The sequence below is a fragment of the Urocampus carinirostris genome, chromosome 1 (assembly GCF_059441175.1).
Source record: "Urocampus carinirostris isolate Australia breed hairy pipefish chromosome 1, RoL_Ucar_1.0, whole genome shotgun sequence".
Taxonomy (NCBI): domain Eukaryota; kingdom Metazoa; phylum Chordata; class Actinopteri; order Syngnathiformes; family Syngnathidae; genus Urocampus; species Urocampus carinirostris.
In genome coordinates, this window is record NC_142349.1 from 12881545 (window position 1) to 12897945 (window position 16401).

Below are 16401 nucleotides of genomic sequence, written 5' to 3' on the forward strand. Positions count from 1 at the left end.
CTTAGAAAATTCAGTAACTATATAAATAACATTGTTAAAAGAATTATAATTTAAAAATGTTCCATACTTTGTTATAAAGACACATAAAGTATCTACCTACACTCACTGCTTATGAAACCATTGTATTTTTTTTAAATAATAAGAAATGTGGTGATATAATTATACTTTAATTTAAAATTTCGAATATTAGATGGTATTACAGCCATTAGAGGGCAGCCCACACCAATGTTCCATCTAATTTTCCACGGGTCTGAGTGTTCACACAAAGTAGGTGAGCAATGCTTGAAACAACAGTGAGTCACCATAATCCCAAGTGTGGCAAGATAATTAATTATCAAACATGTCCAAAACTTGACATCAAGTTACATTTTGCTGAGTTTCCGGCAATGCAAAATTATTTTTCTCTTTTGAATGAATTGACTCATGTACTATTGCAAAGGTTGTACGGCCTACATACGTCGTTTGTACTTACAATTCTTTCACAAGATATCCATTTATTTTTATTTCCTGATATATTCTGTCGCATAATATTAACATTTTTGGGGCTTATTTAGTCGGTTGTAAGATACAGAACTGTACTTAATCACATTTTTTTTGTGGAAGTACAATGTTGGCAACACGATTCACTTGATATAATTGGAAATTATTTGAATGCAACACAAACTTTTTATTCTTTTTTCGGTGTTTTTTTTCTACTTCCTTTTCTAATTCCTTTAAAAAATATATCATTGTTTATTTTTTCCAAGCTGTTACTTTTTTCTTTTTGTTCTCTATTTACTTTTTTCCTACATTTCTTTCTTTTCTTTTTTTCTGGCTTTTTTTCTAAATTTTTCCTTTTTTTTCTCTTCTTTTTGTTTCTTTTTTTCTCGGCTTTTCACTACTTTTTCATTTTGGTATTTTTTTCTTTTTTGTTCTGTTCTCCCCTTCCTTTAAATCATTTTGTGCATAATCTTACTTAATATTTGGTCATGTTGGGATTAAAGAAGCAAAAACAACCTGAAGAGCCGTTTAGAACCCTTTTTAGTGAGCCGAGCCGAAGAAGCCGGTTCTCGACATACTCTACTGACTTTACTCAACTTCGTTCTACTTTGACATTGACTTCCAAATACTGCATTTAGGACACAACGTCAGGGGAACCTGTGTATTTTTACCTTCATGCACTGTAACTTTGACTTAAGTCGCTTCTTAATAAGTAATTTTGAGCCTTCATTTTTGTGCGCTGGCTAGATTTTCTTGTGCGCCGAGAATGTGCGAGCAGTGCGCAATTGCGCACGCGCGCAGCTTAGAAGGAACACTGGCCCACACTGGTATTGGCCACCATTGTAAGTACAAATAGTTACAAAAAAGAGGCTGTTATCGGCACTGATACGGTTACTCTCCCATCCTAAGTACCAGAAGAATTAGATAAATGAGATAAAAGAGATTTTGGTTTCCGGTGGACTACTGTCGTGACCTTTCCTTGAGTGCAGTTCTTGTCTTCTGACAAACAGATTCTTTATCCGTTTTGGAATAACATTAACAATGTCATCTGGTCGTTAAGGTCAAATCTTATTTGCAAATAATTTTCACAGTATCTGTTTTCCGCTTGACTTTCACTCATAATGTTAAAAACAAATTCTGGCGTCTCAGTTAGCCTAGTATGTCTAGAGTGCTTTTTTGCAACTTTTTGGCCCGCGGAAACCATCTCCTTGCTTGTGTCATTACTGCAGCCTCTGTCAAGCTCCTTATGGTGTGTCTGCGAGTGCGTGGGTTTTACTTGAAACAGGCCTTTTCCTACTCTCACCATTTTCCTGTGACACTCACCCAAAAAAAAAAAAACAAACAAACAAAAAAAAACAAAAAACGGGACGAGCATGAAGACACGCTTCAAACAAGGACACCTTAAACGATGCACCAACCTTTGAAATAAAAAAACAAACAAACACACAGAGTATACATCCAGCAAATCTATGAAAAAAGGTAAATTTACAGTTTGAAATTAGCTTAAGCTTACTTGTTGAGTAAGCATTTTAGTGGACTTGAATGGACTGATCTGACTTTAACTTCCTGAAATAATAGATGTGGGAATATTCACAGAGGGCTGGAACCTTTTTTGTCTGTTCGTGTTATTTAGCAGAATCTAATGGTTTGATCGTAGTGTACTTACACTTATTGGAAGGCTAACTTATGTTAGCTAAAGGAGCTGTACGGAATTTGAAACTTTGTATGTTCTGCCGTCATCTGCTGAATTAGAGTCATGATTGCAGCCTCAGTCAGCTATTATAGCTTAATACCATATGGCCCTTTCTTACTCTGGCCATTTCCATGCTACACTGACAAATCAAAATCAAAATCCTGTGTGCATAATGTCACTCTTCAGCACTCCCCCTAGCCTCCATTCCTCAAATTCCCCAAATGTGTTCCGCCCCAAACGTCTTTGATAAAACGAAGATAAAAGCGTGGAACATAAAGCATAAATGCCCTTTGAACTCAGTTGGGCATCGTTAACCCATACTTAAAAAATAAATATCTAACTTAAAACTTTTTATGGAGACCTCAAATGACAAATTGCTCCTTTAAAGTCAGAAAAACTAGCTCCATTTTCTACGAATACTTGAGACAATGTGATAAAAATCAAGAGTTTGTTTCTGGAAATTCCTCTCATTAGATCCACAATCACCATCATTTTCCTGCAGTAGCGTAGGCAAGGTTGGAATACATGACAGCTGGCGTGTAGGCACGCGTACATGTGCATATGTGGGATTTTCACAATTGTGAGTACGCACCTGTGAGTGCCAACAACACATTGTGTTTACAGTCTTTCCGGGGTGAGAGCAAAACAGGCCGTTGCTGTAATTAGCTCGTCAGCCGGGCGGCACAACACCGTATAATTGAGACCGGTTTGGCCGTACCTGTGATGCCTGCTGAGTCGCAGCGCAGACTCAGCCTGGCTCAGTCGGCCGTGTATTTGTCCGGTAGGTGAACATATCCAATCTATTGTGATGTCCGGCATCTGTTGACATGCACGCACACACCCTGCTTAGCAGGCCTTATCGCGGTATGCCGTGAAAAATCTCACATCTCACTGCATTCTATAAGCAGGTTTGGAGGCCTTCTACCTGGAAGACGCCACCTGTTAGGTTAAACGGCGGGTCTGAGGCTAATGCTAGCATCGCGATAGATAATCTGGGACAAAAAATCCTTTTGTGTGTCTCCAGTGACAATTTGCACAAATGCGATTTGGGCTGTTCCCCATTTAGGGGACATTTAATCATTCTGCTCACAATAAGACTGAGCTTTGGAATGTTTCAGGGTGATCAATGCCATGAGTAAACCGGCATAATGAAATATTAAAGTGCATTTATAAAATTGTGGTAGAACTGATTGTGAAGCGTGAAGATAATGCGAGGTTAATTACATTATTGATCAAGATATTGATAAATGCGGTTGTCAAATGTCGCCATATAGATTTTCTTTCCGCCATGTTTTCTAAAGCAGGGGTCCCCAAAGTGGTGCATGGATGATTATGATTTATTAAGGTAAATATCATACTTTTGCGGGCTTGGAACAGATTAGGACATTTCCGTTCAAAAGGCGTCTCTACTTAAAGATGTTTCAGTTTACAGAGCTACTCCAAGAACAAATTAGTGGGGCCACTGTATGAATCTTTTATTTATTTCATGAAATTTTATGGGGAAAAAACAGTTTGTGCAGTTGTATCTGTAAAATTATCTGTCAGCTTGAGTGGGAAATTTAAAGTGTCAAAATTAAAGTCGGTACTTTGTATCATATAGATAAGGGGTCAACAACGTGATGACAGCTAAGCAGCCTGCAGACCGGTTCTGAAAATAGTTCATTAGTGCTGGGTCATTGGGATTTCCTAATCTTTTTTTAGTAGGGGACCGTGTCTATTTAAGGCTTTCTAATAATTAACCTGGTAATAACATAGTAGCAACATAGTAATAACGTGAGTTGTTATTTAAGAAATGCATACTAAATAGGTACATCTTTGAGTGATTAGTAACAAAAAAAACTCAGCTGGTATGGATACTAATGATACGAATTGTAGATAATTTTCTGGACTGGATGTTTATATAACTTATGTATTTCTGCTACGGATACTGCAAAATTATTTGTACAGTCGTCCCGGAATAGTCTTCTTTGCCAAAAACAAGAATAATCTTTTTTAATAGCAAATGGCAGCATAATCTTTTTAAAAACCTTCTACCGTACTATTAAAAGTAAAAAGTAAATATCAATGGATTTTTTTTCTCTTTGTAATTTTTAAATACATTTTATTAGTTAATGCGACCGATTCCCAGAAACCAATTCAACAGCAGGGTTAAGTGTTGGCCTCCGAACATGGCAGCCTTTTCCAGAAGGTTATTCACATCGTCCCTGAAGTGAGAGCAGGAATCTACTTGTGAGTTGGAGTATTTTAAGTGTGTCAGCGCATGCATGTTGGCGTGTCCTTAATGAGGGCAGCAAAAGCCCTTTGTTAATACTTGTGCCTGGAAGAACGGGTCGTTGAGGATAATGTCAGCTTCAAAGACCAGAACATTTCTTTTTGTGGCACTTTCCCCCCGGCCTGGCATTTATTTGACAATGGGCCATTTTGCAGTCGTGTGCTGCCTTGGCATATTCACAGATGAGGATTTGGAGGGTCACATGCTGACTCAGGACGTAAAACGAAATGAGGACAGAAATGATGAAGAACACAATCGCCACATGTGGATCATGCACATGGAAAGCAACACCAGGCAACGTCCTGAAACGGAAAGGGTCACCTTTGGATCCCAAATGTTAATGAAGAAATGATTCTTTATGTAAAGCATGCAGCAAAATGTTTCTATGTTCTGCTATGGTGCCTTTCTCCTACACTGGTATCCGTGTTGGGAGTCAGACATTACAAAGTAACCCATTCTTGGAACGTAACTCCTAATTGTGGTAACGATTACTGTAACATGTTACAACATGGTGCGTTGCTGCGCTACTTACTAAAACACAAGTTTTAACACAAGTTTTAATAGCATATAATTGGTACCTAATCCAGGACTGATTAATGAACCCTTTGGCATGTTTTTATGGTCCTCCTAAGTATAACTTAATAACGTTAAAGTGGCACCGTCTCAAGTAAAGAGTGTAGTAATTTCTCCCTACTGATATTCTCCCTACACTATATACTCACTTATAAGCTGTATTCACAAATATGAAATAAAATACTGAAAACCGGGGGTCATCTTTAATGCACATGTCTGTTTGCGAGTCACCTAGGAGTGAATGGTAGACAGCGTGTGGGCTTATACAGGAACAACAAACCAACGAGAAATCAATTGGGAAAAGCCAAGCTCAGAATTTACGGTAAAAGTGTTTTGGATTTTTTTTTCCAAGTTAATTTTTTTTGCAATAAACCATCACTGGAAACAGAGAAAATATCTTGGGCAGTATTTAGCAATGGATGAGGAAATTTTTGAGCGGTTTAAAGCCCAGAGACAAAATGAATATGCACTGTCTCGGATAACTGTTCCTTTGCAGGCTCTCATGATTACACAAGAAATATGAAGGCTTCACACTTTCACAGGTTGGTGTACAAGTTTTCTTTGACTTATTTTATTATGTGGCTGTTTGTTTTTTGATTTTAGCATTTTTATGTTTTCGGCTTCAATGCGAGTACATTCGGTGACTCGTAACTAGATAGTTACATTTAGAACGACGCGCTACTTTTGGGTGTCATTAAGCAGGGGTGGTTGTTGGCGGTAATGCAATTACTTTTTGAAGCAAGTTACAAGCAACGTTACAAATTTTTTTTTTTCGTGCAATATCGCACTCACTGCTGACATTCATCAAAAGTCAACTAATGAGGCTTTGTTTATCGAATGTGGCATGCGCTGCGCCTCACATCTGTCAAAATTCAACAAATATGTCTCGATGCGCCAAATTTCAGTCTGATTTCCTTCCAATTGGTTCTAATTTTGCATGATAGAGGAAGCGTTAGACCACACAGCACGGATGGAGGATACGACTGATGATGAGTGACAGTACCCACCTCTCCTGTTTGCTGCGTTCATAAAAAAGAAGGGAAGGAGAGGAAGGGTATTAAAAGGCAATTATTATCCTCTTGTTTTAATCCAGCTCTTTGAAAATGTCAAGCATAAGATGCCATGTCAGGGTACTTTTCCACGTACAACATAATTGCAGGGTCTCTATTCGAAAAACGCACAGGTAGCAGTAAGAGCCGCTTCGGTCAGAACTCAACTATTGCTTAGTGTGTTTTATTCGAAGAAAACAAACCAAACCAAAAAAAAAACCTCACAGCTTCCAACCCACACTTCCACCTGTCAATCTGTCAGGGAGAACAGAAGGGCTACAGCAGCCTGAACGAGTCACTTAGTGGACTGCGGGGAGGCGCAGGACTGACTAGAGAACAGGTTGGCTTTTGAGTATGCGGGGCGGCAGTCGAAGTGTCCTTGGGTAAGACACTGAACCCCTAATACCCCCAATAAGCAGGTTAGCGCCTTACATGGCTGCACGGCCGCTATTGGGAAATGTGAAGCACGTTGTAAAGCGCTTTGGGAAGTCTTGACCTGAAAAGCGCTATATAAATGCAGATCATTTCAATTTTAACCAGCTCGGTAGCCTAGATGGTAGGGCGCCCGCTCAGAGACTGGGAGGTCGCTGGTTCACGCCTCGGCCGAGTCATACCTAAGACTTACAACATTGGTACTCATTGCCTCCCTGCTTGGCGCTCGGCATTAAGGGTTGGAATTGGGGGGTTTGGTCACCTCCCAACACAGCAGTTGGGTCTAAAATGGCAGCGCCCTGTTTGGCTGTGGCTGCATCGGCTCGCTACAGTTAAACTGTACGTGTCAGGTGTATCGACATTTCGTTCTGTGTGGATGGTTACAAAGAGTGACAATTAAAAAAAAAGGAAATTAAAATGAAATGTAATGGCTCGCCAGGACAGAACGCAAAACAATAGTAAAGTGAGGGACGAAAAAAAAGGTAAGATGAGTGACAGAAATATCCCCCCACTCAAAAAAGAGGAACCCTCCCTCTAAAAAAGAGGTGGCATGAAAGGTTTCACTTACTTCTTATAAAGCAGAATGGTGATGACCACACTGATGATGAGCACCACGGCAAGCACGGGGCCCATAACCCACAACATTTCCGTTTGCTCTGCTCCCTGGGCCAGCGACTGTGTCGTGACCATGATAAGGTCTGAGTAGGGACTGGCTGAAAACGTCATCTGTGAAGAATAGATCAAGATTATTTTTTGGATTTCAATTTTTATCTTCAAAATATATTTTAATAATATAAGAAAAATTATAGGTATAAAGACAAAAAAACATATTTTACAAGGAAACTTAATTTTCCACTTCTCGTTTTGGGGACAAACTTTTTATTTCAAAATCACGCAAACCAAGTCCGCATCAAATTATTGTCGGATTTAAAAAAACATGTTTTTCTAATATTCCCCAACAAAAAGCTTAGTGCTCGTTTAAAAGGTTGTTTTCTCAAAAATTATTATTATTGGAAGAACGGGTCGTTGAAGACGGAACACTTGAAGTAGAAACATTTATATATTCATTGGATATGAGTAACATATAATAACTAGATCTACAAATAAATAAACAGGACATAGAATTGCAGTTGAATGAATGAATGGTTACTATACAACAGTACAATGAAATGGGAGGGCTTCTCCTTTTAGTGTAAGGAGGCCGGATAGCAGCAAGCTAGCATCAGGGATCCTCGGATTGAGCCAGGTCTCTGTGACTGTTAAGAAACAAACGTCAAAAATGTAGCGGTTTCCTACGAGTTGTAGATCCAGGTCATCAGTTTAATGGATCTGGCATTGGTGAGATACAGCCTAAGCAGGGGGGGCTTGTGAGAATTGTTACATTGCCGCAGCAGTAGACGAGACCTGCAGCCCCCCTTATGCTTGATGTCCTGACGGCGCCTCGTGGTGATCAGCATTTTGTCGGGACATTCTTCAGAGTCGGATTTAATTTATGAACCTCTTTTCAATGTAACAAGCTGCTAAAATACTAGCTATCGCCATGCTTTGCAGTTTGTTTTGGGTGAACACATTGACTCAAGCACCCTCCTTAGCATTCTGACTGACAGCATACACCATCTTATCACAGTCAGGCAAACAGACAGTCACACCCACCCAACACAGACACACATACAGCCCTTAGCGACCCTCCTCTGTGATACCATTTATTGTGTGTTGTCTGCCGCAAAAATATTTTCCGAAATATCAAAACTGCAAAATGTAAACCGCGATAGAGCAAGAGATAACTGTATATATATAAAATCATATTTTTTCATTTTTGTTTGGCGGGCCGGGTTAAAAAGCGTGACGTGTCACATGTTGCCCAAGGATGTAGTTTACCCACCCCTGGTTTAAAACAAGTAACATGTTTGTGTAAAGTTTTGAACTGGAACCTAACCCTAGATAAAAAATGTTTCCACAATGTCACACTAAATGATGGAAGGTGCCTGATGAGATTTAAAGAGTGTAAGCAAGGGGGCAGGGGGTGTCAAAATCCCCCCTCCCCACCAATCTCTCTACCCTCGGGTCTCGCCAAAGATAAATGGGGGGCATCACTTTCCCTTCATTAGCGTGCGCGGCATGACGGTTGAGCGATTGGGTGGGAAGCAAGGCAGCAGGGGCGCCAAAATGAGATGTCTCGCCCTCCCCTGTCTTTTGCCTTAAAAAAAAAGGCAACGGAGAGGAAGATGAGTCAAGGGGCGAAGGTGTGAGCTTGAGGTAGGGCGAAAGCGCCGGGTGACAGACGAGAGAGCGGCAAAGCTTCTCATCATTAGAACTCAGCATGTCGCTCATGGCACTGCGGTGTAGAAACGCCGTTTGGGGAGAGAGGAAGGCCACTTCTGACAAAATCGCAAGCCCTAGTGGAGGAGATCGGGATCTCAGCGTGCAGCGGTGCCGGCAGGCGGCGGTAATCCGCATCATTAGTGACACAGCGGCCCGCTCGCTGGCACAAAGGCAGATATTAATTGGAAAGATAAACTGAGATGGGCTCAGAGTCCTCTGTAAACTTCTGTTATAGCGGTTAGGGCTGAGGAAATGCACAGCGGCTGAGTGAACACTTAAAGGGAAACTGTAGTATTTGACCACTGGATATGCAACCAAAGACGAGTGCTACAAAGCACAAAAAAGTATACAAACTACGGACACCCAAAGTGACCAAATCGCACCATTTGTTATCAGATTCATAATATCTCATACAACGTTCAGTATTTTTTAAAGGGAAGAAGTTAATACATTTAAGTCAAGTCACATTTATTTGTATAGCCCAGGGGAGGCTAACCCAGTCCTGCATGTTTTGGACGTTTCTCTGCTCCAATACAGGTAATTCCAATCCCCTGGATAGTTATCAAGCTCTCACAAAGCTTGCTAACAAGCTGAAAATTGGCATCACCTGTGTTGGAGCAGAGCAACCTCCAAAACATGCAGGACGTGCGGCTCTCCAGGACCGGGTTAGCCACTCCTGGTATAGCCCTTAATCACAAAATAACTCAAACGACTGCACACGTTACAATTAGTCCATGCCCTGATCTTAAACCAACATTCAGTAATCCCTTGTTTTTCGGAAGGTTTGCGTTCTAAAAAAGCCACTCGACAGTCAACATCCGGATGACAAAATAACAACTATAGATCTACAAATAAAAACAAAAAACACAGACTTGTAGTTAAATGAATCGTCTTCATTTTCACTATACAAAGTGATTTAGAGGGCAGCCAGTTGTACGCTAGCCTCAGGAAAACTTGACTAGAGCCAGGTCGTCACGATGACTAAAATACTAAAAAGAGTTATGGATGTAGCTGTTTCCCACAAGTTGTAGCTTCAGGTCATCCGTTGGGTAATGGATCTAGCGTTTATAAGATACAAGCTTGACAGGGGTTGCTTGTGAGAGTTGTTCCGTAGCCTGGCCATAGCAGTAGGACCAGGCCTGCAACACCGCTACAGTTTTCTTTGCCAACAACACCTCAGTCTCTTTCTGGGTGGAAAAACAATCCACGAAGCACCCGGTAATGTTCAGCATTTCTTTGCACTCTTACAACTTTCCTCAGAGTCCGATTTTATGATGATTCTTTTAATTCTATGTAATGAACGGCTAATAATAGTGGTCTAGTGGTAAGGTTTAGGCACTCTTAGTACCGTGACCAGGGTTCGATTCCTGTTGGACACAATTTTTTTGCGATTTTGGACAGAATAAATGTTAAATGATCAATCATAATTCATATTAAAAGGGTATAAAATGGCCAACGCTAACACACAACCTTATTACGTTAGCTCTTATTGTAATTTAAATTCCATGTGTCTTATAGTGCAGTGCACCTTAAAAATATATGGCGAAATACTACATTTTGGGGGTGCGCCTTCTAATCCGGTGAGCCCTATAGTGCCGAAAATACAGTATTAGCTTGCACTCTTGAAGCTTAGGGACTAATATCAAGGTTGGGACAGGACTCCCCCGAAATGATTTGGCAGCTTTAAACCTTATTTCATTATAAAGTTCAGACATGCTCATGTATGCAATGCATACACTTTGTTCCCGAGGTCATTGAAAATCACAAGACATTAAAAAAATCATGCAATTTATTTTTTTTCAATTTGGTGAATCCTGCCTTTTGAATGAGCATTTTACCCAATACTGACGGACCAGATCTGCTGTTGTAACGAACAGAATAACATTTCCATACTCTGTTTATAATGCAATGCTTCATAAGTATACGTTTAAGAAAGACATAGGTGAACTAAATCGAGAGATAAATCGAGCCATGGAGGAAAAAGGAAATATCTGTCAGATACTGCCGACTTCTACTTAAAAGTTATAATGGCCGCTAAAGAAACAAACAACATGGAAGCAGCAAGAACGTTTGGTGAAAATAAAAATTTCAGACGATGAAAATTTCATCTTAGGCCCATTGCCCGAAAGGGAATCAAAACATGAAAGGTACCCAGAAATTGAGAAAGGGATCTTTGAATGCCTAAGTGTTTGTTTGCAATATCTCAAAATTGTACAAGACGAGAAATACGGAGGGTTCACTGCTTGCACAGGTTGGTGTACAGATATTGTCTTCTTTTAGTATGTGGCTCTTCTAGAGCAAGTTTAGGTGGTCACCTTATATGCGATGGTGGCTTAAATGCGGGTATACAAGGTACATTATTTCATGCAAACATTTTTAAATACATACTAACCTTATTTTAACAATTGAGTACAATTTAATGGTGTGTTTGTCTAGGTTTTTCCTCCTGTGTTGAGCAAGTTGAGTAACACAAATATGGCACTTTTATTTACTCAATAATAATCAAGTTATTTTTGAAAATCAGGCATCACATAGTTTTTTTATTTTTATTTTGGGTTATCGTGTGCTCAAAATAAATGTAATGTCATACATGTTTGTTGTGACTCACTCATTTACTCATTTTTCATTCTTAATGAGTGTTAGATGTATATGTGCATGCATGAAACATAAACGGGATTATTTAGCTGCCAGTAGTAACTCACACACTCAAGGAGAAGCTGATAAAAGCTGTCAGCATGTGAAGAAGACAATGAGAGTAAGAAATGTTCTGCTCGTTGCACTATATCCAGTCTGTGATCTGGCCCTTGGGCTACATATCCCCCCACCCCTCCGCTTCACCCTTTCCAACTCCACTACAATCCCTGGAGCTCCGGATTCGCCGCGTGTAGGAAAAAAAAACCGACACATTTGTTTCGACTCGCTGTTGACCCTGTGAGCCTCTTGTCTTTCCCAAAGTGGCTGAAATAAGCCGCAGGGGGGCGTGCAGCCGCAAAAACAAACGTGCCCGCTAAGGCCGCCATTATCTGTGTCTTGCCTGCCTTTGCAGTGGAAGCTCACAATCCACTCTTCATCCGAGCCTGACACAGCCTGAAGGGGAGACGTTGACGAGACAAAAAGTGGAACTAGGACCATTACTGCGTCCTCTTTCATTGGATGTTGACTCTCGCTAAAATCCCCATTTCTTCTTGCCTGTCGTTCATTCAGGTCCTGCCAAAGTGCTCTACGCGCGACCGTTGACACTAACTGTGCTGAAAGGAAAATTTGGTGTTCTGCCGAGGCACACCAGGACCTTTGAAAGAAGCATCAGGCCAGCATAATGCAGTTTTGTAAAGAGCTATAAAACTTTTTTTTAAAAGATTAAAGGAGCTACATGGAATTTTGAACTTTTTTTTTTTACTCGCTGCTGCAATCTCCTGGCTTGTGTCATCATTGTAACCTCTGTCAAGCTGCTTATGTTGGATGTGCAAGTACGCGCATTTCTTAGACATGCTTGATAAAGTCACCTTTCTTTAATCTGTCTTGGGGTTTGGGTTGGTATTTGAACTGTACGTAAAACGGGTCTGTTGTTAGAAAAAGTGGGACACAAGGTCACTCTCTTATTCTCCCATTTCTCGAATGTGTCCCGCCTCGAACAGCTTTTCCAAAAGTAAGAACAAAGCAGATAGGCGCAGTGGGAAAAAAACATATAAGGGTTCTTTCAACTCAGTTGGGAATTGTTAACAAATACTTTATATTGTATATACATTTTACTTTCAACTTTTTAAGGAAACTTTAAAAGAAAAATCCTAACCTTTAAAATACAGATGAAGGAGTTTGAGACAACACAAATTTTGGCCGTGGTCCTGTCCCTTTTTATATCAACAACCAAATCCATATGATATTAAAAAATATATACCAGTATATCATTAAATCATGTAGGTTTTATATTGGGGGGTGGTGTAATCTGCGGTTTTCAATCATCTGTAGTCTCTGGACTTCTTGTGATTAAGGGCTATACAAATAAACATGACTTGGAAAAAATCGCATTAAGGTATTTTGCATAATACTATGTTTTTATGTTCTTGGATCAAAGTTTGATGTATAGTTATTCATTTTTAATACATATAATTTAAAAAAACAAAGTTAAGAGTGGCAGAATTAACTGTTTATCTATGCGAGGGCAAAGTCCAATGAACTATAAACATTGGAGGGTTACTGCATCACAGAACTATATAAAACATTCTGCAAGTATATTTTACATACAGTAAAACACAGGAGTATACATTAAGAAGACATTTTATTTGCGTGACTGCATCTCTGCGAAGGGAGGCCTTCATCTCCCTACCCGTCCTCATCACGCAGTATTACCCGTGAGTCCCCCTCCCTCACGCGCCGTTAAATGATACTGTTAATACACAGCAGCATCTATCATCCCGTTTCACACTTCCTCGGGCTTGTTTATCCGCCTCAGGTTGTGGAGCGACGTGAACGCGTGCGGCTTTCTCTTCCTTCCTTTTTTTCTTTCCTTCCTCTGCAACTTCCTCGTCCCTACTCGTTGATCGGCGAAGGTTTATCAAAAGTCGAGTGACAGGTTTAACTCATTCAACACCACAGATTTTTCTCAGATTGGAGGAGCCTGACAATTTTTGAAAGCCTCTAGAAAATCTAGTTTGGTAGCTATATAGGCATAGGACATATCGAAAGAAAGCCTGAACTCTTGTCTTCTAGTCGAAAAAAAATATGATTCCGGACATTGCCGTTGCTTAGTAAACAGCAGTAAACATTGCTAGGTTTACTTAGAATACTTGTTTCTATGAAACCTTTTGAGGAAAACAGCTTTTTTTTGGTGAAAGAATGCATCATTTCAAGCAAAACTTTCACTTTGTTGCTTATTTTTTAGCATTTGTGATACCTCCAATATCTTTATATTCTTTACAGAAACACATGGACACTTTACCTGCAAAATATTTTTTTTTTGCAAGAACACTAAGCTTATGCATGAAATATGCATTAACCATGCCCAAACTTGTCAGTTCAACATGGCAATCAAGTTCCCTCGGGCATGAAACATCATCTCTCTCTGACCAGATTATGACGTCCTCTTTTTTCCAAAGAAAAAAGCTATGTTGAAGAGTCAACGATTATTCCATATTTTCACTACTCTCACATACATCTACTTGCCAGGTGGGGGTGCCCCCACACTCTCTTTCGCCGGTTTCAGGTAGCAACACTAGAAGGTTTGGATTCAAGGACGTGTGGACAAAGATCTGAACGAAGCCACTCACTCCTGCCATCTAATGGTGATTTATCCTACTGAAATCAATCCCATAGGCTTGATACTTACTTATGAGCAGCACCAAATCCTTTAATATATATATATATATATAGATATATATATATATATATATATATATATATATATATAGTTTTTTTTTTTTTTTTTTTTTTAAATAAAACAACAAAAATGTCTTTTTACGTTTTGGCACTCAGGGACAACGCTTCTGAAAACATATTTATATGTTATGGCATTGAATGAGTAAAGTGTCAAAATGGAGTTGTTTGTATAGTCAACAAATGCCTGCTGATTTGCTGGCAGAGTGCAGCCAGGGGCTTTTGTGATGCAATCATTGAGAGCTGCCTTGTAATCATCACCTCCGCTACGAACGGTGCAATAATAAACCCCTCTTACAGTAGAGCGCATACAAGTGATTGTATTCTTTTCACATATTTTTTAAAGGAAAAGGGAGTTCCGCGTGAGTTTTGACGCAGTGAGCTCCAACACACAGATTTTTTATTTTTTTTGTCAAAGATTTGGACTGCTGGTTCAGTGAGAGGACAAGCTCTGTCGTTCCGCTTCGGTTCTGCCAGAGAAAAATAATCTCATTTTCAATGCAAGTTCCAGTCTGACTGCAGATATAATTAAGAGCCACAACGAGTAATGACTTCCGTTAATCCCAAAGTGTGTGACTCACGTAAACACACGTGTGGACTTTGGTTTTGTGGTATTTAGATTCTTTTGTGTTTATTTATGTGAGGAGGAGAAAAAAACCACAGCGTCTCGTCCATTTCAATTAGTCACAATAAAGCTGCAGAGAATTTATCAATTCCTCAAACTCCATCGCCAGGATATTAAGAGAATTTGGACGATCTCCATTTGGAATTGGCAACAACGTAATCAAATGTTTAGGTGGAGTGTGTTATTTGAGGGGTCTTTAAAAAGTTATTGTTTCACTTTCAGGTATATGTTAACAATGCCTCAACTAAGTTCAAAGAGCCTCTACAGTTTTCTTTTGACTGCCCCTATCAGCTTTTATTTTACTTTTAGCAACAATGCTCAGGACGCGCAACACATTAGAAGGCAGGGATTGGGGAATGAGGGGGATCGTGGTTGGTGAGTGATATCATTCTCGTCTGCACGGTATTTTCATTAGTGTAGCATTAAAATGGTGAAAGTAAGAAAAGGCATGTTTCAAATACAGTCCAACGCAAACCCCATAACAGAGAATTTATTCAAACACGTGAGGTCGCTGGTTCGCGCCTCGGCCGAGACATACCTAATTGGTATAATGGCGGCGCCCTCTGGCTGCGGCTGCATCGACTCGCTACAACGGGTCAGATGTATCGACATTTCGTTCTGTGTACATTGTTACAAAGAATGACAATACAAAGGAAATTATTATTATCATTATTATTAAAAAACGGACAACAAAAGGGGGCTGCAATCATGAGTTAAGTCAGAAGATGGCGACAGTTAAAAAAAAAAATCCAATTACGGAAAGCACCTTCAACATATTTTATCACATAGTTGGCACAACATTAAAAAAAGATGACAATGTTTTAATATCCAAAACCTAGCAAAAAAACAAAACAAAACAATATTTTTTAACCCATTGAAAGAAAATGTTGCATATTTTAAGTAGGTTTTGCAATATTTTATGAACCATGGCTGGTTTGAAAAATCTGAGAACAGAACTTTCTCTGTGACGGTGGTTTGGCATGAGGAAGCAGCGAGTGCAGGTTACAAAGTCATGGAAGATTTTTTTACAGCGCTGCTCTTCATTTAAAGTCAAAGAAATAATGTAAAAACAGTATGCTGTAAAAAAAAAAAATGCACTTAGTTTTTAATGATTTCATGTTGGGGAAATTTGCTTGTTATACGAGCATTCTATACTCTAACAGATTAAGCTTGTATGAAAAGATTTTTATTATGGCTTTTTTAGGTGTTTAACTGTTTACTTTAGCAAGGAAGGCCTTTTATTGATCATTACGTGCCTTCCTACAACTTTGCACTTTTCTTCTTCGACATATTGAAGACATTAAAAAATGAATAGATTATTTTTATCCCGTGTAGTTTAGTGTCAAAGCTTTATCTAAAACAGCAATAACATTAAAGTGATGCCTTATTGTTTCCATTTCAAAATCGATCACTCGTATTGCTGGAATTCATACGTGACGAAACCTTATAGAAAACATTTGTTGAGCTGTCAAAATGAATATTGCCTATTTTGGCTAAATATCTACGATTGAAACAGAAGATTAGAAGAGAAGGGGCAATTCACTGCTAAGGGCGGTTGGCAAGAAAAGACACAAATATTGAATCC

The 16401-nt window shown here is 39.5% G+C and overlaps 1 protein-coding gene across 11 annotated transcripts in view; it reads right to left on the minus strand.

Annotated features, from left to right (window-relative positions):
• Positions 1-16401, minus strand: part of LOC148373607 (receptor-type tyrosine-protein phosphatase F-like) — a 317971-nt gene that overhangs the window by 49275 nt on the left and 252295 nt on the right. For all 11 annotated transcript variants that reach the window (XM_088327232.1, XM_088327216.1, XM_088327256.1 and 8 more), the window contains one exon: positions 7068-7225. In XM_088327232.1, the coding sequence (XP_088183358.1) occupies positions 7068-7225 (158 nt within the window). The remainder of the gene's footprint in view (positions 1-7067; positions 7226-16401) is intronic.